At 56.4% G+C, this 27395-nt stretch overlaps 1 protein-coding gene across 1 annotated transcript in view; it reads left to right on the top strand.

Moving 5' to 3' along the window:
• Positions 1 to 3417: 3417 nt before the first annotated feature.
• Positions 3418 to 27395, top strand: part of LOC140400217 (serine/threonine-protein phosphatase 2A 56 kDa regulatory subunit alpha isoform-like) — a 135464-nt gene continuing 111486 nt past the window's right edge. Inside the window, exons 1-2 of the mRNA XM_072489686.1 lie at positions 3418 to 3435; positions 10976 to 11077. Of these exons, the coding sequence (XP_072345787.1) occupies positions 3418 to 3435; positions 10976 to 11077 (120 nt within the window). The remainder of the gene's footprint in view (positions 3436 to 10975; positions 11078 to 27395) is intronic.

Below are 27395 nucleotides of genomic sequence, written 5' to 3'. Positions count from 1 at the left end.
GAGAAGAAGCATTGGCGAGGGTGCCAATCACCTCGAGCGCCGTCGGGTGGAGTGCACGGAGGGCGAGAGGAACAGCGGTAGGAGGACGCAGAATCCGGAGCATCCCACCCACCTCATCGAACACCACCCGCCAAACCTGCGGCAGAGTCTGCGGATCCGGGCTCGGACTGTTCGTCCACCCCCTAGAGTGGACGCACGTCACCCTTGAAGCCTGAGGGCTTGCCCAAGAAGATGCCCACATCCTGGCAATGGATGAAGCTGTGCCCGGAGGAGATGGAGAGGTTCCAATACGTCTGGTGGGAGGACTACGGTTTTGGGGGGGGGGGGGGGGGGTGGTGTCGGACAGCCGCCCAGCTCCTCCGTCTCCGTCACGACTGAACCGCAAACGACTGACCTCGGTGAAGGGCGGGGAGGCGGAGGACTGTGGATGGAACCCAGGGCTCACTGCGGCGGTGGGGACTGGGTGTATATCCAGGACTGGTCTCTGAGCGAGTGGCGCCCAGAGACGCTGGGTGTTACTGGCCGTGGTTTTCCCAGATTCCCCAGATTCTGGGAAAGCCCGAGCGGACTGGAAAAGGGAATTTCGGGAAACCACAACCAGCCATTGTCTCTGCGGCCTCTTCCTCGGAGACCACTCTTCCGGCAAGGAGGGCAACAGGAAATGGAGCTGCCTACCAGCTGTCATGGGCCAGGGTTTCGAGAACCCCAAAGTGTATCATGGAGTTCCCCTGAAAACAAAACTAAAACACACCCTGCAGCAAACAGCCTAAAACGAATGTAAAAAGCTGACAGACAGCCCAGCTCCACCCACTCTCTGACATCACTGCAGTAATAAACACACATTTCTTAAAGGTACACCCACTATAGATATTTATATACACTCCCATTTATAAACACCCATTTCTTAAAGGTACTCTCACATGACACATCTGTCATTGGGACAACGCTAGAATCCGTTATTAAAGTTAGTAGAAGGGCAGCACAGTGGCGCAGTGGTTAGCACTGCTGCCTCAGGGCACTGAGGTCCCAGGTTCGATTCCCGGCTTGGGTCACTGTCTGTGCGGCGTCTGCATGTTCTCCCCGTGTCTGCGTGGGTTTCCTCCGGGGGCTCCGGTTTCCTCCCACAGTCCAAAGACGTGCAAGTTAGGTGGATTGGCCGTGATAAATTGCCCTTAGTGACCAAAAAGGTTAGGTGGGGTTACTGGGTTAGGGTAGAGGTGTGTGGGCTTAGGTAGGGTGCTCTTTCCAAGAGCCGGTGCAGACTCGACAGGCCGAGTGGCCTTCTGCACTGTAAATGTGCAGGGTAGGTGGATTGGCCACGCTAAATTACCCCTGAATTGGAAAAAATGAATTGGGTACTCTTTTTTTTAGAAAAGAGAAGAAAAATATAATTAAATAAGGTAGCAGCAGGATCTTTGGAAAATCACAATACCCTCGGGCAGAGTCTACATGGTTTTGTGAAAGGGAAATGATGTGTGACAGATTTAGTTAGCACAGTGGTACAGCCATATCCCTTGAGATATATCTAATTCCTTCTTAAAATCTTTCCTGATGACTTGTCTGAATGAAGCGACTATATTCACGCCAAATTTATATTGGATTGGATTGGATTTGTTTATTGCCACGTGTACCGAGGTACAGTGAAAAGTATTTTTCTGCGAGCAGCTCAACAGATCATTAAGTACATGGGAAGAAAAGGGAATAAAAGAAAATACATAATAGGGCAACACAAGATGTACAATGTAACTACATAATACCGGCATCGGGTGAAGCATACAGGGTGTAGTGTTAATGAGGTCAGTCCATAAGAGGGTCATTTAAGAGTCTGGTGACAGTGGGGGAGAAGCTGTTTTTGAGTCTGTTCGTGCGTGTTCCCAGACTTCTGTATCTCCTGCCCGATGGAAGAAGTTGGAAGAGTGAGTAAGCCGGGTGGGAGGGGTCTTTGATTCTGCTGCCCGCTTTCCCCAGAAGCACATCAGGTTTACATTCACTACTGAGAACATTTATAATTCTGAATTCACCAAATGATCAAGAGATAGTCTTTTGATGGCAGAGAGATCAACAGTACACCTGCTCTGTCTGGCTTCAGCTCCCACACCGAAAACGAAACTGAAACACACCCTGCAGCAAACAGCCTAAAACGAAAGTAAGAAGCTGACAGACAGCCCAGCTCCACCCACACTCTGACATCACTGATAAAAACCCATTTCTTGAAGGTACACTCATATGACAGAAGGCTAATGGTGTGCTGGCCTTCATTGCGAGAGGTTTCGAGTATTGAAGCAGGGATGTGTTGCTGCAATTGCACAGGGCCTTGGTGAGGACCCGCTTGGAGTATTGTGGGCAGTTTTGGTCTCCTCCTCTGAGGAAGGATGTTCTTGCTCTCGAGGGAGTGCAGCGAAGGTTTACCAGACTGATTCCAGGGATGGCGGGACTGTCATATGAGGAGAGATTGACGAGGTTGGGATTGTTCTCGCTGGAGTTCAGAAGAATGAGGGGGGATCTCATAGAGACTTATACAATTCTAACAGGACTGGACAGGGTAGATGCAGGAAGGATGTTCCCCGATGGTGGGGGTGACCAGAACCAGGGCTCGCAGTCTGAGGATACGGGGTAGACCGTTTCGGACAGAGACGAGGAGGAATTTCTTCACCCGGAGAGTGGTCGGCCTGTGGAATCCGTCACCACAGGAAGTAGTTGAGGCCTAAACATTGTGTTCAGGAAGCGGTGAGATATGGCACTTGGGGAGAATGGGATCAAAGGATTTGGGGGGTGGGGGGGGGGGAGGCAGGATTAGGCTATAGAGTTGGATGATCAGCCTTGATCATAATGAATGGCGGAGCAGGCCGGAAGGGCCGAATGGGCTCCCCCGCTCGTATTTTCTTTGTTTCTCAGCCTTCTGCCCTCCGAGGAAAACAACCCCAGGCTGTCCAACCTCTCTTCATCGCTGAAACTCTCCAGCTCCAGGCGACATCCTGGTGAATCTCCTCCGCTCCCTCTCCAGGGGCAACCACATCCTTCCTATAATGTGGCGACGAGAACGGAACGCAGTCCTCCAGCTGCGGCCTCACCAGCGTTTTGTACAGCTCCGTCATAACCTCCCCGCTCTTCTATTCCGAGGTGGAGGTGACAGCGATGGGGAGGGGCGAGGACCTCGGAGGGATTTGTAAACGAGGGTGAGAGTTGTGAAATGGAAGCGTTGCTGGATTGAAGGGGCCAGTACGTAGGTCAGCGAGGGGGGGGGGGGGGGTGGCGATGGGTGGACAGGGCGGGCTGCAAGCTCCGGCCACGGGCAACGAGCTGAGGTTTACGGAGGCCGGAATGTTGGAGGGCGGCCAGGAATGGTCGACCCCCTCGGAGGTATCGGCGGTATGGGGGAGAGGTTCAGCAGCAAGCGAGGTTGGGTGGAGGTTGGCGATGCCGTGTGAGTGGAAGGTGAGGGTATTAGCGGTGGGGCAGAGAAGCTATTGGGAATTCACTTCAGGGGCAGATAGGATACCAAATTGCAAACAGACTCAAACCAAAACAGGATATCAGTGCTAAATATAACGTTTATGCTATTTAAAGTGTTCTTGGTCTGCTTCCAGACTGTGTGTGTGCTCTCTAGCTTGTGTGTGTGTGTGTGTGTGTGTGTGTGTGTGTGTTGATGTGTTTGTGAGAGCCTGTTTGATCGTGTGTGAGTGTGCACGCGGTATGTGTGTTGATGGGTGTGTGTGTGTGTGTGTCATGATGGTGTCTGCGTGCGCGGTCTGTGTGTTGATGGGTGTGTGCGTGCACGGTGTGTGTTGGGCGTGGGGTCTGTGTTGTGTTGGTGGGGGGGGTGTTGATGGGCTTGTGAGTGTGCGTGCAGTCTGTTGCGCTGATGGGCTGTGTGTTGATGTGATGGGAGACTTCAACTTCCCCAGTATTGACTGGGACTCACTTAGGCTTGGATGGGGCAGAGTTTGTAAGGAGTATCCAGGAGGGCTTCTTAAAACAATATGTAGACAGTCCAACTAGGGAAGGGGCAGTACTGGACATGGTATTGGGGAATGAGCCCGGCCAGGTGGCAGAATTTTCAGTAGGGGAGCATTTCGGGAACAGTGACCACAATTCAGTAGGTTTTAAAGTGCTGGTGGACAAGGATAAGAGTGGTCCGAGGGTGAATGTGCTAAATTGGGGGAAGGCTAATTATAACAACATTAGGCGGGAACTGAGGAAAATAGATTGGGGGCGGATGTTTGAGGGTAAATCAACATCTGACATGTGGGAGGCTTTCAAGTGTCAGTTGAAAGGAATTCAGGACCGGCATGTTCCTGCGAGGAAGAAGGATAAATACGGCAATTTTCGGGAACCTTGGATAACAAGAGATTTGTAGGCCTCGTCAAAAAGAAAAAGACATTTGTCAGGGCTAGAAGGCTGGGAACAGACAAAGCCTGTGTGGAATATAAGGAAAATAGGAAGGAACTTAAGCAAGGAGCCAGGAGGGCTAGAAGGGGTCACGAAAAGTCATTGGCAAATAGGGTTAAGGAAAATCCCAAGGCTTTTTACACGTACATAAAAAGCAAGAGGGTAGCCAGGGAAAGGGTTGGCCCACTGAAGGATAGGCAAGGGAATCTATGTGTGGAGCCAGAGGAAATGGGCGAGGTACTAAATGAATACTTTGCATCAGTATTCACCAAAGAGAAGGAATTGGTAGATGTTGAGTCTGGAGAAGGGTGTGTAGATAGCCTGGGTCACATTGAGCTCTAAAAAGACAAGGTGTTGGGCGTCTTGAAAAATATTAAGGTAGATAAGTCCCCAGGGCCTAATGGGATCTACCCCAGAATACAGAAGGAGGCTAGAGAGGAAATTGCTGAGGGCTTGACAGAAATTTTTGGATCCTCACTATCTTCAGGTGATGTCCCGGAGGACTGGAGAATAGCCAATGTTGTTCCTTTGTTTAGGAAGGGTAGTAAGGATAATCCAGGGAACTACAGGCCGGTGAGCCTTACGTCAGTGGTAGGGAAATTACTGGAGAGAATTCTTCAAGACAGGATCTCCTCCCATTTGGAAGCAAATGGACGTATTAGTGAGAGGCAGCATGGTTTTGTGAAGGGGAGGTCGTGTCTCACGAACTTGATAGAGTTTTTCGAGGAGGTCACAAAGATGATTGATGCAGGTAGGGCAGTGGATGTTGTCTATATGGACTTCAGTAAGGCCTTTGACAAGGTCCCTCATGGCAGACTGATACAAAAGGTGAAGTCACACGGGTTCAGGGGTGAGCTGGCAAGGTGGATACAGAACTGGCTAGGTCATAGAAGGCAGAGAGTAGCAATGGAAGGATGCTTTTCTAATTGGAGGGCTGTGACCAGTGGTGTTCCACAGGGATCAGTGCTGGGACCTTTACTCTTTGTAGTATATATAAATGATTTGGAGGAAAATGTAACTGGTCTGATTAGTAAGTTTGCAGACGACACAAAGGTTGGTGGAATTGCGGATAGCGATGAGGACTGTCAGAGGATACAGCAGGATTTAGATTGTTTGGAGACTTGGGCGGAGAGATGGCAGATGGAGTTTAATCCGGACAAATGTGAGGTAATGCATTTTGGAAGGTCTAATGCAGGTAGGGAATATACAGTGACTGGTAGAACCCTCAAGAGTATTGAAAGTCAGAGAGATCTAGGTGTACAGGTCCACAGGTCACCGAAAGGGGCAACACAGGCGGAGAAGGTAGTCAAGGAGGCATACGGCATGCTTGCCTTCATTGGCCGGGGCTTTGAGTATAAGAATTGGCAAGTCATGTTGCAGCTGTATAGAACCTTAGTTAGGCCACACTTGGAGTATAGTGTTCAATTCTGGTCGCCACACTCCCAGAAGGATGTGGAGGCTTTAGAGAGGGTGCAGAAGAGATTTACCAGAATGTTGCCTGGTATGGAGGGCATTAGCTATGAGGAGCGGTTGAATAAACTCGGTTTGTTCTCACTGGAACGAAGGAGGTTGAGGGGCGACCTGATAGAGGTATACAAAATTATGAGGGGCATAGACAGAGTGGATAGTCAGAGGCTTTTCCCCGGGGTAGAGGGGTCAATTACTAGGGGGCATAGGTTTAAGGTGCGAGGGGCAAGGTTTAGAGGAGATGTACGAGGCAAGTTTTTTACGCAGAGGGTAGTGGGTGCCTGGAACTCGCTGCCGGAGGAGGTGGTGGAAGCAGGGACGATAGAGACATTTAAGGGGCATCTTGACAAATACATGAATAGGATGGGAATAGAGGGATACGGACCCAGGAAGTGTAGAAGATTGTAGTTTAGTCGGGCAGCATGGTCGGCACGGGCTTGGAGGGCCGAAGGTCCTGTTCCTGTGCTGTACATTTCTTTGTTCTTTGTGTGTGTACTGATGGTGTGTGCACGCGGTGTGTGTTGATTGGCATGTGTGTGCGCGCGCGTGCGGTCTGTGTTGTGTTGATGGGTGCGTGTGTGCGTGCGGTCTGTGTTGTGATGTGTGTGTGCGTGCGGTCTGTGTTGTGATGTGTGTGTGCGTGCGGTCTGTGTTGTGATGTGTGTGTGTGCGTGCGGTCTGTGTTGTGATGTGTGTGTGCGTGCGGTCTGTGTTGTGATGTGTGTGTGCGTGCGGTCTGTGTTGTGATGTGTGTGTGCGTGCGGTCTGTGTTGTGATGTGTGTGTGCGTGCGGTCTGTGTTGTGATGCGTGTGTGCGTGCGGTCTGTGTTGTGATGTGTGTGTGCGTGCGGTCTGTGTTGTGATGTGTGTGTGCGTGCGGTCTGTGTTGTGATGTGTGTGTGTGTGCGGTCTGTGTTGTGATGTGTGTGTGTGTGTGTGCGTGCGGTCTGTGTTGTGATGCGTGTGTGCGTGCGGTCTGTGTTGTGATGTGTGTGTGTGTGCGGTCTGTGTTGTGATGTGTGTGTGTGTGTGTGCGTGCGGTCTGTGTTGTGATGCGTGTGTGCGTGCGGTCTGTGTTGTGATGTGTGTGTGCGTGCGGTCTGTGTTGTGATGTGTGTGCGCGTGCGGTCTGTGTTGTGATGTGTGTGTGTGTGTGTGTGCGTGCGGTCTGTGTTGTGATGTGTGTGTGTGTGCGTGCGGTCTGTGTTGTGATGTGTGTGTGCGTGCGGTCTGTGTTGTGATGTGTGTGTGTGTGCGTGCGGTCTGTGTTGTGATGTGTGTGTGCGTGCGGTCTGTGTTGTGATGTGTGTGTGTGTGCGTGCGGTCTGTGTTGTGATGTGTGTGTGTGTGCGTGCGGTCTGTGTTGTGATGTGTGTGTGCGTGCGGTCTGTGTTGTGATGTGTGTGTGTGTGCGGTCTGTGTTGTGATGTGTGTGTGCGTGCGGTCTGTGTTGTGATGTGTGTGTGCGTGCGGTCTGTTTTGTGATGTGTGTGCGCGTGCGGTCTGTGTTGTGATGTGTGTGTGCGTGCGGTCTGTGTTGTGATGTGTGTGTGCGTGCGGTCTGTGTTGTGATGTGTGTGTGCGTGCGGTCTGTGTTGTGATGTGTGTGTGCGTGCGGTCTGTGTTGTGATGTGTGTGTGCGTGCGGTCTGTGTTGTGATGTGTGTGCGCGTGCGGTCTGTGTTGTGATGTGTGTGTGTGTGTGTGCGTGCGGTCTGTGTTGTGATGTGTGTGTGTGTGCGTGCGGTCTGTGTTGTGATGTGTGTGTGCGTGTGCGGTCTGTGTTGTGATGTGTGTGTGCGTGTGCGGTCTGTGTTGTGATGTGTGTGTGCGTGCGGTCTGTGTTGTGTTGATGGGTGCGTGTGTGCGTGCGGTCTGTGTTGTGATGTGTGTGTGCGTGCGGTCTGTGTTGTGATGCGTGTGTGCGTGCGGTCTGTGTTGTGATGTGTGTGTGCGTGCGGTCTGTGTTGTGATGTGTGTGTGTGTGCGGTCTGTGTTGTGATGTGTGTGCGCGTGCGGTCTGTGTTGTGATGTGTGTGTGCGTGCGGTCTGTGTTGTGTTGTGTGTGTGCGTGCGGTCTGTGTTGTGATGTGTGTGTGTGTGCGGTCTGTGTTGTGATGTGTGTGCGCGTGCGGTCTGTGTTGTGATGTGTGTGTGTGTGTGCGTGCGGTCTGTGTTGTGATGTGTGTGTGCGTGTGCGGTCTGTGTTGTGATGTGTGTGTGCGTGTGCGGTCTGTGTTGTGATGCGTGTGTGCGTGCGGTCTGTGTTGTGATGTGTGTGTGCGTGCGGTCTGTGTTGTGATGTGTGTGTGTGTGCGGTCTGTGTTGTGATGTGTGTGCGCGTGCGGTCTGTGTTGTGATGTGTGTGTGCGTGCGGTCTGTGTTGTGTTGTGTGTGTGCGTGCGGTCTGTTTTGTGATGTGTGTGCGCGTGCGGTCTGTGTTGTGATGTGTGTGTGCGTGCGGTCTGTGTTGTGATGTGTGTGTGCGTGCGGTCTGTGTTGTGATGTGTGTGTGCGTGCGGTCTGTGTTGTGATGTGTGTGTGCGTGCGGTCTGTGTTGTGATGTGTGTGTGCGTGCGGTCTGTGTTGTGATGTGTGTGCGCGTGCGGTCTGTGTTGTGATGTGTGTGTGTGTGTGTGCGTGCGGTCTGTGTTGTGATGTGTGTGTGTGTGCGTGCGGTCTGTGTTGTGATGTGTGTGTGCGTGTGCGGTCTGTGTTGTGATGTGTGTGTGCGTGTGCGGTCTGTGTTGTGATGTGTGTGTGCGTGCGGTCTGTGTTGTGTTGATGGGTGCGTGTGTGCGTGCGGTCTGTGTTGTGATGTGTGTGTGCGTGCGGTCTGTGTTGTGATGCGTGTGTGCGTGCGGTCTGTGTTGTGATGTGTGTGTGCGTGCGGTCTGTGTTGTGATGTGTGTGTGTGTGCGGTCTGTGTTGTGATGTGGGTGCGCGTGCGGTCTGTGTTGTGATGTGTGTGTGCGTGCGGTCTGTGTTGTGTTGTGTGTGTGCGTGCGGTCTGTGTTGTGATGTGTGTGTGTGTGCGGTCTGTGTTGTGATGTGTGTGCGCGTGCGGTCTGTGTTGTGATGTGTGTGTGTGTGTGCGTGCGGTCTGTGTTGTGATGTGTGTGTGCGTGTGCGGTCTGTGTTGTGATGTGTGTGTGCGTGTGCGGTCTGTGTTGTGCGTGCGGTCTGTGTTGTGATGTGTGTGCGCGTGCGGTCTGTGTTGTGATGTGTGTGTGTGCGTGCGGTCTGTGTTGTGATGTGTGTGTGTGTGCGTGCGGTCTGTGTTGTGATGTGGGTGTGTGTGCGTGCGGTCTGTGTTGTGATGTGTGTGTGCGTGCGGTCTGTGTTGTGATGTGTGTGCGCGTGCGGTCTGTGTTGTGATGTGTGTGTGTGCGTGCGGTCTGTGTTGTGATGTGTGTGCGCGCGCGTGCGGTCTGTGTTGTGGTGTGTGTGTGTGCGTGCGGTCTGTGTTGTGATGTGTGTGTGCGTGCGGTCTGTGTTGTGATGTGTGTGTGCGTGCGGTCTGTGTTGTGATGTGTGTGTGCGGTCTGTGTTGTGATGTGTGTGTGCGTGTGGTCTGTGTTGTGGTGTGTGTGTGTGCGTGCGGTCTGTGTTGTGATGTGTGTGTGCGTGCGGTCTGTGTTGTGATGTGTGCGTGCGGTCTGTGTTGTGATGTGTGTGTGCGTGCGGTCTGTGTTGTGATGTGTGTGTGCGTGCGGTCTGTGTTGTGATGTGTGTGTGTGTGTGTGCGGTCTGTGTTGTGATGTGTGTGTGTGTGCGGTCTGTTGTGATGTGTGTGTGCGTGCGGTCTGTGTTGTGATGTGTGTGTGCGTGCGGTCTGTGTTGTGATGTGTGTGTGTGTGCGGTCTGTGTTGTGATGTGTGTGTGTGTGCGGTCTGTGTTGTGATGTGTGTGTGCGTGTGGTCTGTGTTGTGATGTGTGTGTGCGTGCGGTCTGTTGTGATGTGTGTGTGCGGTCTGTGTTGTGATGTGTGTGTGCGTGCGGTCTGTTGTGATGTGTGTGTGCGTGCGGTCTGTGTTGTGATGTGTGTGTGCGTGCGGTCTGTGTTGTGATGTGTGTGTGCGTGCGGTCTGTGTTGTGATGTGTGTGTGCGTGCGGTCTGTGTTGTGATGTGTGTGTGCGTGCGGTCTGTGTTGTGATGTGTGTGTGCGTGCGGTCTGTGTTGTGATGTGTGTGTGCGCGTGCGGTCTGTGTTGTGATGTGTGTGTGCGTGCGGTCTGTGTTGTGATGTGTGTGTGCGTGCGGTCTGTGTTGTGATGTGTGTGTGTGCGTGCGGTCTGTGTTGTGATGTGTGTGTGTGCGTGCGGTCTGTGTTGTGATGTGTGTGCGCGTGCGGTCTGTGTTGTGATGTGTGCGTGCGGTCTGTGTTGTGTTGTGTGTGTGTGCGTGCGGTCTGTGTTGTGATGTGTGTGCGCGTGCGGTCTGCGTTGTGATGTGTGTGTGCGTGCGGTCTGTGTTGTGATGTGTGTGTGTGCGTGCGGTCTGTGTTGTGATGTGTGTGTGCATGTGGTCTGTGTTGTGATGTGTGCGTGCGGTCTGTGTTGTGATGTGTGTGTGTGTGCGGTCTGTGTTGTGATGTGTGTGTGCGTGCGGTCTGTGTTGTGATGTGTGTGTGCGTGCGGTCTGTGTTGTGATGTGTGTGTGCGTGCGGTCTGTGTTGTGATGTGTGTGTGCGTGCGGTCTGTGTTGTGATGTGTGTGTGCGTGCGGTCTGTGTTGTGATGTGTGTGTGTGCGTGCGGTCTGTGTTGTGATGTGTGTGTGTGCGTGCGGTCTGTGTTGTGATGTGTGTGCGCGTGCGGTCTGTGTTGTGATGTGTGTGTGCGTGCGGTCTGTGTTGTGATGTGTGTGTGCGTGCGGTCTGTGTTGTGATGTGTGTGTGCGGTCTGTGTTTTGATGTGTGTGTGCATGCGGTCTGTGTTGTGATGTGTGTGTGCGTGCGGTCTGTGTTGTGATGTGTGTGCGCGTGCGGTCTGTGTTGTGATGTGTGTGTGCGTGCGGTCTGTGTTGTGATGTGTGTGTGCGTGCGGTCTGTGTTGTGATGTGTGTGTGCGTGCGGTCTGTGTTGTGTTGATGGGTTTCTGAATAACTCTCTATTTTTCAGATCTCTGTCAACATATTCCGGACACTTCCCCCGAGCGACAACCCAGAGTTTGACCCAGAAGAGGACGAACCGAATCTTGAAGCTTCCTGGCCGCATTTACAGGTCGGCAACTGTGGAGGGTGTGGGGGTCCCGCAATGTTATTCATCCCCCCCAGTCTGCATAATAACGCGAGAACAAACTGGCACGGTCTGTCTGTCTGTGTCAGTGTTTGTGGGGGTGGAACAGTGTTTGGGACATACAGTGTTTGGGAGGGGGTACAGTGTTTGAGGGGTCCAATGTTTGAGGGTACAGTGTTTGGGGGGTATGGTGTTGGGGAGGTGGTACAGTGTTTGGGGGGTACAGGGATTGGGGGTACAGGGATTGGGGGAGGGGCAGGGTACAGTGTGTGGGGTAGGGGTGGGGTACAGTGTTTGGGGAGGGGCGGGGTCCAGTGTTTGGGGAAGGGGTGCAGGGATTGGGGGAGGGGTGGGGTACAGTGTTTGGGGGAGGGGCGGGGTACAGTGTTTGAGGGGTACAGTGTTTGGGAGGGGATCCAGTGTCTAGTAGGGGCAGGGTACAGTGTTTGGGGGAGGGGGTACAGGGATTGAGGGTACAGGGATTGAGGGTACATGGATTGGGAGGGGTGGGGTACAGTGAGTGGGGGAGGGGTGGGGTAGAGTTTGGGGGAGGGGTTACAGTGTTTCGGGGAGGGGATACAGGGATTGGGGAGGGGCGGGGTATTGTGTGGGGGATGGGTGGGGTACAGTGTTTGGGATGTAGTGTCTGGTTGGGGGGGGTACATTGTGTGGTTAGGGGGAGGGGGTACAGTGTGTGGTTAGGGGGAGGGGGTACAGTGTGTGGTTAGGGGGAGGGGGTACAGTGTGTGGTTAGGGGGAGGGGGTGCAGTGTGTGGTTAGGGGAGGGGTACAGTGTGTGGTTAGGTGGAGGGGGTACAGTGTGTGGTTAGGGGGAGGGGCTACAGTGTGTGGTTAGGCGGAGGGGGTACAGTGTGTGGTTAGGGGGAGGGGGTACAGTGTGTGGTTAGGGGGAAGGGGTACAGTGTGTCGTTAGGGGCAGGGGGTACAGTGTGTGGTTAGGGGGAGGGGGTACAGTGTGTGGTTTGGGGGAGGGGGTACAGTGTGTGGTTAGGGGGAGGGGGTACAGTGTGTGGTTAGGGGGAGGGGGGTACAGTGTGTGGTTAGGGGGAGGGGGTACAGTGTGTGGTTCGGGGGGTTCAGTGTATGGTTAGGGGGAGGGGGTACAGTGTAGGGTCAGGGGGAGGGGGTACAGTGTATGGTCAGGGGGAGGGGGTACAGTGTGTGGTTAGGGGAGGAGGGTACAGTGTGTGGTTAGGGGAGGAGGTACAGTGTGTGGTTAGGGGAGGGGGTACAGTGTATGGTTAGGGGGAGGGTGTACAGTGTGTGGTTAGGGGTAGGGGGTACAGTGTATGGTTAGGGGGGTACAGTGTGTGGTTAGGGGGAGGGGGTACAGTGTGTGGTTAGGGGGAGGGGGTACAGTGTGTGGTTAGGGGGGTACAGTGTGTGGTTCGGAGGGGGTACAGTGTGTGGGTAGGGGGTACAGTGTGTGGTTAGGGGGAGTGGGTACAGTGTGTGGTTAGGGGTAGGGGGTACAGTGTGTGGTTAGGGGCAGGGGGTACAGTGTGTGGTTAGGGAGGGGGTAGAGTGTGTGGTTAGGGGGAGGGGGTACAGTGTGTGGTTAGGGGGGTACAGTGTGCGGTTAGGGGGAGGGGGTACAGTGTGTGGTTAGGGGGAGGGGGTACAGTGTGTGGTTAGGGGGAGGGGGTACAGTGTATGGTTAGGGGGAGAGGGTACAGTTTGTGGTTAGGGGGAGGTGGTACAGTGTGTGGTTAGGGGGAGGTGCTACAGTGTGTGGTTAGGCGGAGGGGGTACAGTGTGTGGTTAGGGGGAGGGGGTACAGTGTGTGGTTAGGGGGAAGGGGTACAGTGTGTCGTTAGGGGCAGGGGGTACAGTGTGTGGTTAGGGGGAGGGGGTACAGTGTGTGGTTTGGGGGAGGGGGTACAGTGTGTGGTTAGGGGGAGGGGGTACAGTGTGTGGTTTGGGGGAGGGGGGACAGTGTGTGGTTAGGGGGAGGGGGTACAGTGTGTGGTTAGGGGGGTTCAGTGTATGGTTAGGGGGAGGGGGTACAGTGTAGGGTCAGGGGGAGGGGGTACAGTGTATGGTCAGGGGGAGGGGGTACAGTGTGTGGTTAGGGGAGGAGGGTACAGTGTGTGGTTAGGGGAGGAGGTACAGTGTGTGGTTAGGGGAGGGGGGTACAGTGTGTGGTTAGGGGAGGGGGGGCAGTGTGATTATGGGGAGCGGGTACAGTGTGTGGTTAGGGGGAGGGGGTACAGTGTGTGGTTAGGGGGAGGGGGTACAGTGTGTGGTTAGGGGGAGGGGGTACAGTGTGTGATTATGGGGAGGGGGTACAGTATGTGGTTAAGGGGAGGGGGGTACAGTGTGGTTAGGGGGAGGGGGTACAGTGTGTGGTTAGGGGGAGGAGGTACAGTGTGTGGTTAGAGGGAGGGGGTACAGTGTGTGGTTAGGGGGAGGAGGTACAGTGTGTGTTTAGGGGGAGGGGGTACAATGTGTGGTTAGGGGGAGGGGGTATAGTGTGTGGTTAGGGGAGGAGGTACAGTGTGTGGTTATGGGGAGGGGGTACAGTGTGTGGTTAATAAGGAGGGGGTACAGTGTGTGTTTAGGGGGAGGGGGTACAGTGTGTGTTTAGGGGGAGGGGGTACAGTGTGTGGTTAGGGGGAGGGGGTACAGTGTGTGGTTAGGGGGAGGGGGTTTAGTCTGTGGTTAGGGGGAGGGGGTTTAGTCTGTGGTTAGGGGAGGGGGTACAGTGTGCGGTTTGGGGGTGGGGGTATAGTGTGTGGTTAATAAGGAGGGGGTACAGTGTGTGGTTCGGGGGAGGGGGTACAGTGTGTGGTTAGGGGGAGGGGGTACAGTGTGTGGTTAATAAGGAGGGAGTACAGTGTGTGGTTAGGGGGAGGGGGTACACTGTGTGGTTTGGGGGATTAGGTATAGTGTGTGGTTAGGGGGAGGGGGGACAGTGTGCGGTTTGGGGGAGGGGGTATAGTGTGTGGTTAGGGGGAGGAGGTACAGTGTGTGGTTAGGGGGAGGAGGTACAGTGTGTGGTTTGGGGGATACAGTGTGGTTAGGGGGAAGGGGTACAGTGTGTGTTTAGGGGGAGGGGGTACAGTGTGTGGTTAGGGGGAGGTGGTGCAGTGTGTGGTTAGGGGTGGGCGTACAGTGTGTGGTTAGGGTGAGGGGGTACAGTGTGTGGTTAGGGGGAGGGGGTACAGTGTATGATTATGGGGAGGGTGTACAGTGTGTGGTTAGGGGGAGGGGGTACAGTGTCTGGTTAGGGGGAGTGGGTACAGTGTGTGGTTAGGGGGAGGGGGTACAGTGTGTGGTTAGGGGGAGGGACTGCAGTGTGTGGTTAGGTGGAGGGGGTACAGTGTGTGGTTAGGGGGAGGCGGTACAGTGTGTGGTTAGGGGGAGGGGGTATAGTGTGTGGTTAGGGGAGGGGGTACAGTGTGTGATTAGGGGGAGGGGGTACAGTGTGTGGTTAGGGGGAGGGGGTGCAGTGTGTTGTTAGGGGGAGCGGGTACAGTGTCTGGTTATGGGGATGGGGTACAGTGTGTGTGGTTAGGGTTGGGGTACAGTGTGTGGTTAGGGGGAGGGGCTGCAGTGTGTGGTTAGGGGGAGGGGGTACAGTGTGGTCCGGGGGAGGGGGTACAGTGTGTGGTTAGGGGGAGGGGGTACAGTGTGTGGTTAGGGGGGTACAGTGTGGTTAGGTGGAGGGGGTACAGTGTGTGGTTAGGTGGAGGGGGTACAGTGTGTGGTTAGGGGGCGGGGGTACAGTGAGTGGTTAGGGGGAAGGGATACAGTGTGTGGTTAGTGGGGGTACAGTGTGTGGTTAGGGGAGGGGGTACAGTGTGTGGTTTGGGGGAGGGGTACAGTGTGTAGTTAGGGGGAGGGGGTACAGTGTGTGGTTAGGGGGAGGGGGTACAGTGTGCGGTGAGGGGAGGGGCTACAGTGTGCGGTTCGGGGGAGAGGTACAGTGTCTGTTTAGGGGGAGGGGGTACAGTGTATGGTTTGGGGGAGGGGTTACAGTGTGGTTAGGGGGAAGGGGTACAGTGTGTGGTTAGAGGGAGGGGGTACAGTGTGTGGTTAGGGGAGCGGGTACAGTGTGTGGTTCGGGGGAGGGGGTACAGTGTGCGGTGAGGGGGAGGGGGTACAGTGAGTGGTTAGAGGGAGGGTCTACAGTGTGTGGTTAGGGGGAGGGGGTACAGAGTCGTTAGGGGGAGGACGTACAGTGAGTGGTTAGGGGGAGGGGATACAGTGTATTGTTAGGGGGGTACAGTGTGTGGTTAGTGGGGGTACAGTGTTTGGTTAGGGGGAGGGGATACAGTGTGTGGTTAGAGGGAGGGTCTACAGTGTGTGGTTAGGGGTAGGGGGTACAGAGTGTGGTTAGAGGAGCGGGTACAGTGTGTGCTTAGGGGGAGGGGGTACAGTGAGTGGTTAGAGGGAGGGTCTACAGTGTGTGGTTAGGGGGAGGGGGTACAGAGTCGTTAGGGGGAGGGGATACAGTGTATGGTTAGGGGGGTACAGTGTGTGGTTAGTGGGGGTACAGTGTGTGGTTAGGGAGGAGGTACAGTGTGTGGTTTGTGGGGGGGTACAGTGTGTGGTTAGGGGGAGGCGGTACAGTGTGTGGTTAGGGGGAGGGGGTACAGTGTGTGATTAGGGGGAGGGGTACAGTGTGTGATTAGGGGGAGGGGGTACAGTGTGTGGTTAGGGGAGGGGTACAGTGTGTGGTTAGGGGAGGGGTACAGTGTGTGGTTAGAGGAGCGGGTACAGTGTGTGCTTAGGGGGAGGGGGTACAGTGAGTGGTTAGAGGGAGGGTCTACAGTGTGTGGTTAGGGGTAGGGGGTACAGAGTGTGGTTAGAGGAGCGGGTACAGTGTGTGCTTAGGGGGAGGGGGTACAGTGAGTGGTTAGAGGGAGGGTCTACAGTGTGTGGTTAGGGGGAGGGGGTACAGAGTCGTTAGGGGGAGGGCGTACAGTGAGTGGTTAGGGGGAGGGGATACAGTGTATTGTTAGGGGGGTACAGTGTGTGGTTAGTGGGGGTACAGTGTTTGGTTAGGGGGAGGGGATACAGTGTGTGGTTAGGGGGAAGGGGTACAGTGTGTGGTTCGGGGGAGGGGGTACAGTGAGTGGTTGGAGGGAAGGGATACAGTGTATGGTTAGGGGGGTACAGTGTGTGGTTAGTGGGGGTACAGTGTGTGGTGAGGGAGGAGGTACAGTGTGTGGTTTGTGGGGGGGTACAGTGTGTGGTTAGGGGGAGGCGGTACAGTGTGTGGTTAGGGGGAGGGGGTACAGTGTGTGGTTAGCGGGAGGGGGTACAGTGTGTGGTTAGGGGGAGGGGGTACAGTGTGCGGTGAGGGGAGGGGCTACAGTGTGCGGTTAGGGGGAGAGGTACAGTGTCTGGTTAGGGGGAGGGGGTACAGTGTATGGTTAGGGGGAGGGGGTACAGTGTGTGGTTAGGGGGTGCAGTGAGTGGTTAGGGGGAAGGGGTACAGTGTGGTTAGCGGGAGGGGGTACAGTGTGTGGTTAGGGGGAGGGGGTACAGTGTGTGGTTAGGGGGAGGGGGTACAGTGTGTGGTTAGGGGGAGGGGGTACAGTGTCTGGTTAGGGGGAGGGGGTACTGTGTATGGTTAGGGGGAGGGGGTACAGTGTGTGGTTAGGGGGTGCAGTGAGTGGTTTGGGGGAGGGGGTACAGTGTGGTTAGGGGGAGGTGGTACAGTGTGTGGTTACGGGAGGGGGTACAGTGTAAGGTTACGGGGAGGGGGTACAGTTTGTGGTTAGGGGGAGGGGGTACAGTGTGTGGTTAGGGGGAGGGTGTACAGTGTGTGGTTAAGGGGAGGGGGGTGCGGGGAGGGGGTACAGTGTGTGGTTAGGGGGATACAGTGTGTGGTTAGGGGGAGGGGGTACAGTGTGTGGTTAGGGGGAGGGGGTACAGTGTGTGGTTAGGGGGAGGGGGTACAGTGTGTGGTTAGGGGAGGGGGTACAGTGTGTGGATAGAGGGAGAGGGTACAGTGTGGTTAGGGGGTGGGGGTACAGTGTGTGGTTAGGGGGGTACAGTGTGTGGTTAGGGGAGGGGGTACAGTGTGTGGTTAGGGGGAGGGGGTACAGTGTGTGGTTAGGGGGTACAGTGTGTGGTTAGGGGGAGAGGGTGCAGTGTGTATTTAGGGGAGGGGGTACAGTGTGTGGTTAGGGGGAGGGGATACAGTGTGTGGTTAGGCGGTGGGGGTCAAGTGTGTGGTTAGGGGGAGGGGGGTACAGCGTGTGGTTTGGGGGAGGGGCTACACTGTGTGGTTAGGGGAGGGGGTACAGTGTGTGGTTAGGGGGAGGGGGGTACAGTGTGTGGTTAGGGGGAGGTGGTACAGTGTGTGGTTAGGGGGAGGGGGGTACAGTGTTTGGTTTGGGGGAGGGGGTACAGTGTGTGGTTAAGGGGATGGGGTACAGTGTGTGGTTAGGGGAGGGGGTACAGTGTATGGTTAGGTGGAGGGTGTACAGTGTTTATGGGGAGGGGGTACAGTGTGTGATTAGGGGAGGGGGTACAGTGTGGTGAGGGGGAGGGGCTTCAGTGTGTGGTAGGGGGAGAGGTACAGTGTCTGGTTAGGGGGAGGGGGTACAGTGTGGTTAGGGGGAGTGGGTACAGTGTGTAGTTAGGGGTGTACAGTGTGTGGTTAGGTGGAGGGGGTACAGTGTGTGGTTAGGGGGAGGGGGTACAGTGTGTGGTTAGGGGGAGGGGGTACTGTGTGTGGTTAGGGGGAAGGGGGTACAGTGTGTGTTTAGGGGGAGGGGGTACAATGAATGGTTAGGGGGAGAGGGTAGAGTGTATGGTTAGGGGGAGGGGGAACAGTGTATGGTTAGGGGGAGGGGGTACAGTGTGTGGTTAGGGGAGGGGGTACATTGTGTGGTGAGGGGGAGGGGGTACAGTGTGTGGTTACGGGTAGCGGGTACAGTGTGTGGTTAGGGGGAGGAGGCACAGTGCGTGGTTAAGGGGAGGGGGTACAGTGTATGGTTAGGGGAGGGGCTACAGTGTGTGGTTAGGGGGAGGGGGTACAGTGTGTGGTTCGGGGGAGGGCGTACAGTGTGTGGTTCGGGGGAGGGGTTCCAGTGTGTGGTTAGGGGGAGGGGGTACAGTCTGTGGTTAGGGGGAGGGGGTACAGTGTGTGGTTAGGGGGAGGGCGTACAGTGTGTGGTTAGGGGGAGGGCTTCCAGTGTGTGGTTAGGGGAGGGGGTACAGTCTGTGGTTAGGGGAGGGGGTACAGTCTGTGGTTAGGGGGAGGGGGTACAGTGTGTGGTTTGGGGGAGGGGGTACAGTGTGGTTAGGGGGGTACAGTGTGTGGTTAGGGGGAGGGAGTACAGTGTGTGGTTCGGAGGAGGGGTTACAGTGTGTGGTTCGGGGGAGTGGTACAGTGTGTGGTTAAGGGGAGGGGGGTACAGTGTGTGGTTAGGGGGAGGGGGTACAGTGTGTGGTTAGGGGGATGGGGTGCAGTGTGTGGTTATGGGGAGGGGGTACAGTAAGTGGTAAGGGGGAGGGGGTACAGTGTGTGGTTCGGGGGAGGGGGTACAGTGTGTGGTTAGGGGGAGGGGTACAGTGTCTGGTTAGGGGGAGGGGGTACAGTGTTTGGTTAGGGTTGGGGGTACAGTGTGTGGTTAGGGGGAGGGGCTGCAGTGTGTGGTTAGGGGGCGGGGCTACAGTGTGTGGTTAGGGGAGGTGGTACAGCGTGTGGTTAGGGGGAGGGGGTACAGTGTGTGGTTAGAGGGAGGGGGTACAGTGTGTGGTTAGGGGGAGGTGGTACAGTGTGTGGTTAGGGGAGGGGGTACAGTGTGTGGTTAGAGGAAGGGGGTACACTGGCTAGGGGGAGGGGGTACAGTGTGTGGTTAGGGGAGGGGGTACAGTGTATGGTTAGGTGGAGGGGGTACAGTGTGTGATTATGGTGAGGGGGTACAGTGTGGTTAGGGGGAGGGGGTACAGTGTGTTTATGGGGAGGGGGTACAGTGTGTGGTTAGGGGGAGGGGGTACAGTGTGTGGTGAGGGGGAGGGGCTACAGTGTGTGTTTATGGGGAGGGGGTACAGTGTGTGGGTAGGGGAGGGGGAACAGTGTGTGGTTATGGGGAGGGGCGACAGTGTGTGGTTAGCGGGAGTGGTACAGTGTGTGGTTAGGGGGAGGGGGTACAGTGTGTGGTTCGGGGGGTACAGTGTGTGGTTAGGGGGAGTGGTACAGTGTGTGGTTCGGGGAGTACAGTGTCTGGTTCGGAGGAGGGGGTACAGTGTGTGGTTCGGGGGAGTGGTACAGTGTGTGGTTAAGGGGAGGGGGGTACAGTGTGTGGTTAAGGGTAGGGGGTACAGTGTGTGGTTAGGGGGAGGGGGTACAGTGTGTGGTTAGAGGGAGGGGGTACAGTGTGTGGTTAGGGGGAGGTGGTACAGTGTGTGGTTAGGGGGAGGGGGAACAGTGTGTGGTTAGGGGGTAGGGGGTACACTGGTTAGGGGGAGGGGGTACAGTGTGTGGTTAGGGGAGAAGGCACAGTGTATGGTTAGGTGGAGGGGGGTACAGTGTTTGATTATGGGGAGGGGGTACAGTGTGTGGTTAGGGGGAGGGGGTACAGTGTGTGTTTATGGGGAGGGGGTACAGTGTGTGGTTAGGGGAGGGGGTACAGTGTGTGGTTCGGGTTGGGGGTACAGTGTGTGGTTAGGGGGAGGGGCTGCAGTGTGTGGTTAGGGGGAGGGGCTGCAGTGTGTGGTTAGGGGGAGGGGGTACAGTGTGTGGTTAGGGGGAGGGGGTACAGTGTGTGGTTAGGGGAGGGGGTACAGTGTGTGGTTAGGGGGAGGGGGTACAGTGTTTGGTTTGGGGGAGGGGGTACAGTGTGTGGTTAAGGGGATGGGGTACAGTGTGTGGTTAGGTGGAGGGGGTACAGTGTGTGGTTAGGGGGAGGGGGTACAGTGTGTGGTTAGGGGGAGGGGGTACAGTGTGTGGTTAGGGGGAGGGGGTACAGTGTGTGGATAGGGGGAGGGGGTACAGTGTGGTTAGGGGGAGGGGGTACAGTGTGTGGTTAGGGGAGGGGGTACAGTGTGTGGTTAGGGGAGGGGGTACAGTGTATGGTTAGGTGGAGGGGGTACAGTGTTTGATTATGGGGAGGGGATACAGTGTGTGGTTAGGGGGAGGGGGCACAGTGTGGTGAGGGGGAGGGGCTACAGTGTCTGGTTAGGGGGAGGGGGTACAGTGTGGTTAGGGGGAGTGGGTACAGTGTGTGGTTAGGGGGAGGGGGTATAGTGTGTGGTTAGGGGGAGGGGGTATAGTGTGTGGTTAGGGGATGGGGTATAGTGTGTGGTTAGGGGGAGGGGGTATAGTGTGTGGTTAGGGGGATGGGGTATAGTGTGTGGTTAGGGGGAGGGGGTACAGTGTGTGGTTAGGGGAGGGGGTACAGTGTGTGGTTAGGGGGAGCGGGTACAGTGTTTGGTTTGGGGGAGGGGGTACAGTGTGTGGTTAAGTGGATGGGGTACAGTGTGTGGTTAGGTGGAGGGGGTACAGTGTGGTTAGGGGGAGGGGGTACAGTGTGTGGTTAGGGGGAGGGGGTACAGTGTGTGGTTAGGGGGAGGGGGTACAGTGTGTGGATGAGGGGAGGGGGTACAGTGTGGTTAGTGGGAGGGGGTACAGTGTGTGGTTAGGGGAGGGGGTACAGTGTGTGGTTAGGGGAGGGGGTACAGTGTATGGTTCGGTGGAGGGGGTACAGTGTTTGATTATGGGGAGGGGGTACAGTGTGTGGTTAGGGGGAGGGGGTACAGTGTGGTGAGGGGGAGGGGCTACAGTGTCTGGTTAGGGGGAGGGGGTACAGTGTGGTTAGGGGGAGTGGGTACAGTGTGTGGTTAGGGGGAGGGGGTACAGTGTGTGGTTAGGGGGAGGGGGTATAGTGTGTGGTTAGGGGGATGGGGTATAGTGTGTGGTTAGGGGGAAGGGGGTACAGTGTGTGTTTAGGGGGAGGGGGTACAGTGAATGGTTCGGGGGAGAGGGTAGAGTGTATGGTTAGGGGGAGTGGGAACAGTGTATGGTTAGGGGGAGGGGGTATAGTGTGTGGTTAGGTGAGGGGGTACAGTGTGTGGTGAAGGGGAGGGGGTACAGTGTGTGGTTTGGGGTAGGGGGTACAGTGTGTGGTTAGGGGGAGGGCGTACAGTGTGTGGTTAGGGGGAGGGGTTCCAGTGTGTGGTTAGGGGGAGTGGGTACAGTCTGTGGTTAGGGGGAGGGGGTACAGTGTGTGGTTAGGGGGAGAGGGTAGCGTGTATGGTTAGGGGGAGGGGGAACAGTGTATGGTTAGGGGGAGGGGGTACAGTGTGTGGTTAGGTGAGGGGGTACAGTGTGTGGTGAAGGGGAGGGGGTACAGTGTGTGGTTTGGGGTAGGGGGTACAGTGTGTGGTTAGGGGGAGGGCGTACAGTGTGTGGTTAGGGGGAGGGGTTCCAGTGTGTGGTTAGGGGGAGGGGGTACAGTCTGTGGTTAGGGGTAGGGGGTACAGTGTGTGGTTAGGGGGAGGGGTTCCAGTGTGTGGTTAGGGGGAGGGGGTACAGTGTGTGGTTAGGGGGAGGGGGTACAGTGTGTGGTTAGGGGGGTACAGTGTGTGGTTAGGGGGAGGGAGTACAGTGTGTGGTTCGGAGGAGGGGGTACAGTGTGTGGTTCGGGGGAGTGGTACAGTGTGTGGTTAAGGGGAGGGGGGTACACTGTGTGGTTAGGGGGAGGGGGTACAGTGTGCGGTTAGGGGGAGGGTTACAGTGTGTGGTTAAGGGGAGGGGGGTACATTGTGTCGTTAGGGGGAGGGGGGTACAGTGTGTGGTTAGGGGGAGGGGGTACAGTGTGTGGTTAGGGGGAGGGGGTGCAGTGTGTGGTTATGGGGAGAGGGTACAGTATGTGGTAAGGGGGAGGGGGTACAGTGTGTGGTTCGGGGGAGGGGGTACAGTGTGTGGTTAGGGGGAGGGGGTATAGTGTTTGGTTAGGGTTGGGGGTACAGTGTGTGGTTTGGGGGAGGGGCTGCAGTGTGTGGTTACGGGAGGGGCTACAGTGTGTGGTTCGGGGAGGTGGTACAGTGTGTGGTTAGGGGGAGGGGGTACAGTGTGTGGTTAGGGGAGGGGGTACAGTGTATGGTTAGGTGGAGGGGGTACAGTGTGTGGTTAGGGGAGGGGGTACAGTGTTTGATTATGGGGAGGGGGTACAGTGTGTGGTTCGGGGGAGGGGTACAGTGTGAGTTTATGGGGAGGGGGTACAGTGTGTGGTTAGGGGGAGTGGGTACAGTGTGTGGTGAGGGGGAGGGGCTACAGTGTGTGTTTATGGGGAGGGGGTACAGTGTGTGGCTAGGGGGACGGGGTACAGTGTGTGGTTAGGGGAGGGGGTACAGTGTTGGTTAGGGGGAGGGGGTACAGTGTGGTTAGGGGGAGTGGGTACAGTGTGTGGTTAGGGGAGGGGTTACAGTGTGTGGTTAGGGGGAGGGGGTACAGTGTGTGGTTAGGGGGAAAGGGGTACAGTGTGTTGTTAGGGGGAGGGGGTACAGTGTGTGGTTAGGGGAGGGGGTACAGTGTGTGGTTAGGGGGAGGGCGTACAGTGTGTGGTTAGGGGGAGGGCGTACAGTGTGTGGTTAGGGGGAGGGGGTACAGTGTGTGGTTAGGGGTAGGGGGTACAGTGTGTGGTTAGGGGAGGGGTTACAGTGTGTGGTTAGGGGAAGGGGGTACAGTGTGTTGTTAGGGGGAAAGGGGTACAGTGTGTTGTTAGGGGGAGGGGGTACAGTGTGTGGTTAGGGGAGGGGGTACAGTGTGTGGTTAGGGGGAGGGCGTACAGTGTGTGGTTAGGGGGAGGGGGTACAGTGTGTGGTTAGGGGGGTACAGTCTGTGGTTAGGGGGAGGGAGTACAGTGTGTGGTTCGGAGGAGGGTACAGTGTGTGGTGAGGGGGAGGGGTTACAGTGTATGGTTAGGGGAGGGGGTACAGTCTGTGGTTAGGGGGAGGGTGTACAGTGTGTGGTTAGGGGGAGGGGTTCCAGTGTGTGGTTAGGGGGAGGGGGTACAGTGTGTGGTTAGGGGGAGGGGGTACAGTGTGTGGTTAGGGGGAGGGGTTCCAGTGTGTGGTTAGGGGGAGGGGGTACAGTGTGTGGTTAGGGGGAGGGGGTACAGTGTGTGGTTAGGGGGAGGGGGAACAGTGTGTGGTTACGGGGGTACAGTGTGTGGTTTGGGGGAGGGGGTACAGTGTGTGGTTAGGGGGAGGGTGTTAATTGTATGGTTAGGGGGAGGGGGTACTGTGTGTGGTTAGGGGGAGGGGGTACAGTCTGTGGTTAGGGGGAGGGGGTACAGTGTATGGTTCGGGGGAAGGGTTACAGTTTGTGGTTGGGGGGAGTTTACAGTGTGTGGTTAGGTGGAGGGGGTACAGTGTATGGTTAGGTGAAGGGGTACAGTGTGTATTTAGGGGGAGGGGGTATAGTGTGTGATTAGGGGGAGGGGGTACAGTGTGTGGTTAGGGGGAGGGGGTACAGTGTGTGGTTAGGGGGAGGGGGGACAGTGTATGGTTAGGGGGAGGGGGGCAGTGTATGGTTAGGGGGAGGGGTGCAGTGTGTTGTTCGGGGGATGGGGTACAGTGTGTGGTTAGGGGAGGGGGTACAGTGTGTGGTTAGGGGGAGGGGGTACAGTGTGTGGTTAGGGGAGGGGTACAGTGTATAATTATGGGGAGGGGGCACAGTGTGTGGTGAGCGGAGGGGTACAGTGTGTGGTTAGGGGGAGGGGGTACAGTGTGTAGTTAGGGGTAGGGGGTACAGTGTGTGGTTAGGGGGAGGAGGCACAGTGCGTGGTTAGGGGGAGGGGGTACAGTGTATGGTTAGGGGAGGGGGTACAGTGTATGGTTAGGGGGAGGGGTTCCAGTGTGTGGTTAGGCGGAGGGGGTACAGTTAGGGGGAGGGGGTACAGTGTGTGGTTAGGGGGAGGGGGTACAGTGTGTGGTTAGGGGAGGGGGTACAGTGTATGGTTAGGTGGAGGGGGTACAGTGTTTGATTATGGGGAGGGGGTACAGTGTGTGGTTAGGGGGAGGGGGTACAGTGTGTGGTTAGGGGGAGGGGTACAGTGTGTGTTTATGGGGAGGGGTACAGTGTGTGGTTAGGGGGAGGGGGTACAGTGTGTGGTTAGGGGGAGGGGCTACAGTGTGTGGTTAGGGGGAGAGGTACAGTGTCTGGTTAGGGGGAGGGGGTACAGTGTGGTTAGCGGCAGTGGGTACAGTGTGTGGTTAGGGGGAGGGGGTGCAGTGTGTAGTTAGGGGGGTACAGTGTGTGGTTAGGTGGAGGGGGTACAGTGTGTGGTTATGGGGAGGGGGTACAGTGTGTGGTTAGGGGGAGGAGGTATAGTGTGTGGTTAGGGGGAGGGGGTAGAGTGTGTGGTTAGGGGGAAGGGGGTACAGTGCGTGTTTAGGGGGAGGGGGTACAGTGAACGGTTAGGGGGAGAGGGTAGAGTGTGTGGTTAGGGGGAGGGGTTCCAGTGTGTGGTTAGGGGAGGGGGTACAGTGTATGGTTAGGGGGAGGGGTTCCAGTGTGTGGTTAGGCGGAGGGGGTACAGTTAGGGGGAGGGGGTACAGTGTGTGGTTAGGGGGAGGGGGTACAGTGTGTGGTTAGGGGAGGGGGTACAGTGTATGGTTAGGTGGAGGGGGTACAGTGTTTGATTATGGGGAGGGGGTACAGTGTGTGGTTAGGGGGAGGGGGTACAGTGTGTGGTTAGGGGGAGGGGTACAGTGTGTGTTTATGGGGAGGGGTACAGTGTGTGGTTAGGGGGAGGGGGTACAGTGTGTGGTTAGGGGGAGGGGCTACAGTGTGTGGTTAGGGGAGGGGGTACAGTGTGTGGTTAGCGGGAGTGGGTACAGTGTGTGGTTAGGGGGAGGGGGTACAGTGTGTGGTTATGGGGAGGGGGTACAGTGTGTGGTTAGGGGGAGGAGGTATAGTGTGTGGTTAGGGGGAGGGGGGTAGAGTGTGTGGTTAGGGGGAAGGGGGTACAGTGTGTGTTTAGGGGGAGGGGGTACAGTGAACGGTTAGGGGGAGAGGGTAGAGTGTGTGGTTAGGGGGAGGGGTTCCAGTGTGTGGTTAGGGGGAGGGGGTACAGTGTGTGGTTAAGGGGAGGGGTTACAGTGTGCGGTTAGGGGGAGGGTTACAGTGTGTGGTTAAGGGGAGGGGGGTACAGTATGTGGTTAGGGGGAGGGGGTACAGTATGTGGTTAGGGGGAGGGGGTACAGTATGTGGTTAGGGGGAGGGGGTACAGTGTGTGGTTAGGGGGAGGGGGTGCAGTGTGTGGTTATGGGGAGGGGGTACAGTATGTGGTTAGGGGGAGGGGGTACAGTATGTGGTTAGGGGGAGGGGGTACAGTGTGTGGTTAGGGGGAGGGGGTGCAGTGTGTGGTTATGGGGAGGGGGTACAGTATGTGGTAAGGGGGAGGGGGCACAGCGTGTGGTTCGGGGGAGGGGGTATAGTGTTTGGTTAGGGTTGGGGGTACAGTGTGTGGTTAGGGGGAGGGGGTACAGTGTGTGGTTCGGGGGAGGGGCTGCAGTGTGTGGTTAGGGGGAGGGGCTACAGTGTGTGGTTAGGGGAGGTGGTACAGTGTGTGGTTAGGGGGAGGGGGGTACAGTGTGTGGTTAGGGGAGGGGGTACAGTTTATGGTTAGGTGGAGGGGGGTACAGTGTTTGATTATGGGGAGGGGGTACAGTGTGTGGTTAAGGGGAGGGGTACAGTGTGAGTTTATGGGGAGGGGGTACAGTGTGTGGTTAGGGGGAGGGGGTACAGTGTGTGGTGAGGGGGAGGGGCTACAGTGTGTGGTTAGGGGGAGTGGTACAGTGTGTGTTTATGGGGAGGGGGTACAGTGTGTGGTTAGGGGAGGGGGTACAGTGTGTGGTTAGGGGAGGGGGTACAGTGTCTGGTTAGGTGGAGGGGGTACAGTGTGGTTGGGGGAGTGGGTACAGTGTGTGGTTAGGGGGAGGGGGTACAGTGTGTCGTTAGGGGGGTACAGTGTGTGGTTAGGTGGAGGGGGTACAGTGTGTGGTTAGGGGGAGGTGGTACAGTGTGTGGTTAGGGGAGAGGGTATAGTGTGTGGTTAGGGGGAGGGGGTATAGTGTGTGGTTAGGGGGAAAGGGGTACAGTGTGTGGTTAGGGGGAGGGGGTACAGTGAATGGTTAGGGGGAGAGGGTAGAGTGTACGGTGAGGGGGAACAGTGTATTGTTAGGGGGAGGGGGTACAGTGTGTGGTTAGGGGGAGGGGGTACAGCGTGTGGTTAGGGGAGTGTGTACAGTGTGTGGTGAGGGGGAGGGGGTACAGTGTGTGGTTAGGGGTAGGGGGTATAGTGTGTGGTTAGGGGGAGGAGGCACAGTGCGTGGTTAGGGGGAGGGGGTACAGTGTATGGTTAGGGGAGGGGGTACAGTGTGTGGTTAGGGGGAGGGTGTACAGTGTGTGGTTAGGGGGAGGGCGTACAGTGTGTGGTTAGGTGGAGGGGTTCCAGTGTGTGGTTAGGGGAGGGGGTACAGTGTGTGGTTAAGGGGAGGGGGTACAGTGTGTGGTTAGGGGGAGGGGTTCCAGTGTGTGGTTAGGGGGCGGCGGTACAGTGTGTGGTTAGGGGGAGGGGGTACAGTGTGTGGTTAGGGGAGGGGGTACAGTGAGTGGTTAGGGGGAGGGGGTACAGTGTGTGGTTAAGGGGGTACAGTGTGTGGTTAGGGGGAGGGAGTACAGTGTGTGGTTCGGAGGAGGGGGTACAGTGTGTGGTTCGGGGAAGTGGTACAGTGTGTGGTTAAGGGGAGGGGGGTACACTGTGTGGTTAGGGGAGGGTGAACAGTGTGCGGTTAGGGGGAGTGTTACAGTGTGTGGTTAAGTGGAGGGGGGTACAGTGTGTGGTTAGGGGGAGGGGGTACAGTGTGTGGTTAGGGGGAGGGTGTGCAGTGTATGGTTAGGGGGAGGGGGTACTGTGTGTGGTTAGGGGGAGGGGGTACAGTGTGTGGTTAGGGTGAGGGTGTACAGTGTATGGTTCGGGGGAAGGGTGCAGTTTGTGGTTGGGGGGAGTTTACAGTGTGTGGTTAGGTGGAGGGGGTACAGTGTGTGGTTAGGGGAAAGGGTACAGTGAGTATTTAAGGGGAGGGGGTACAGTGTGTGGTTAGGGGGAGGGGGTACAGTGTGTGGTTAGGGGGAGGGGGGACAGTGTATGGTTAGGGGGAGGGGGGGCAGTGTCTGGATAGGGGGAGGGGTGCAGTGTGTGGTTAGGGGGAGGGGGTACAGTGTGTGGTTAGGGGAGGGGGTACAGTGTGTGGTTAGGGGGAGGGGGTACAGTGTGTGGTTAGGGGAGGGGTACAGTCTCTAATTATG

This window comes from Scyliorhinus torazame, chromosome 24 (assembly GCF_047496885.1).
Source record: "Scyliorhinus torazame isolate Kashiwa2021f chromosome 24, sScyTor2.1, whole genome shotgun sequence".
Taxonomy (NCBI): domain Eukaryota; kingdom Metazoa; phylum Chordata; class Chondrichthyes; order Carcharhiniformes; family Scyliorhinidae; genus Scyliorhinus; species Scyliorhinus torazame.
The sequence above is the reverse complement of the archived record's forward strand: the minus strand, read 5'-3'. Positions and strand labels throughout refer to the sequence as shown.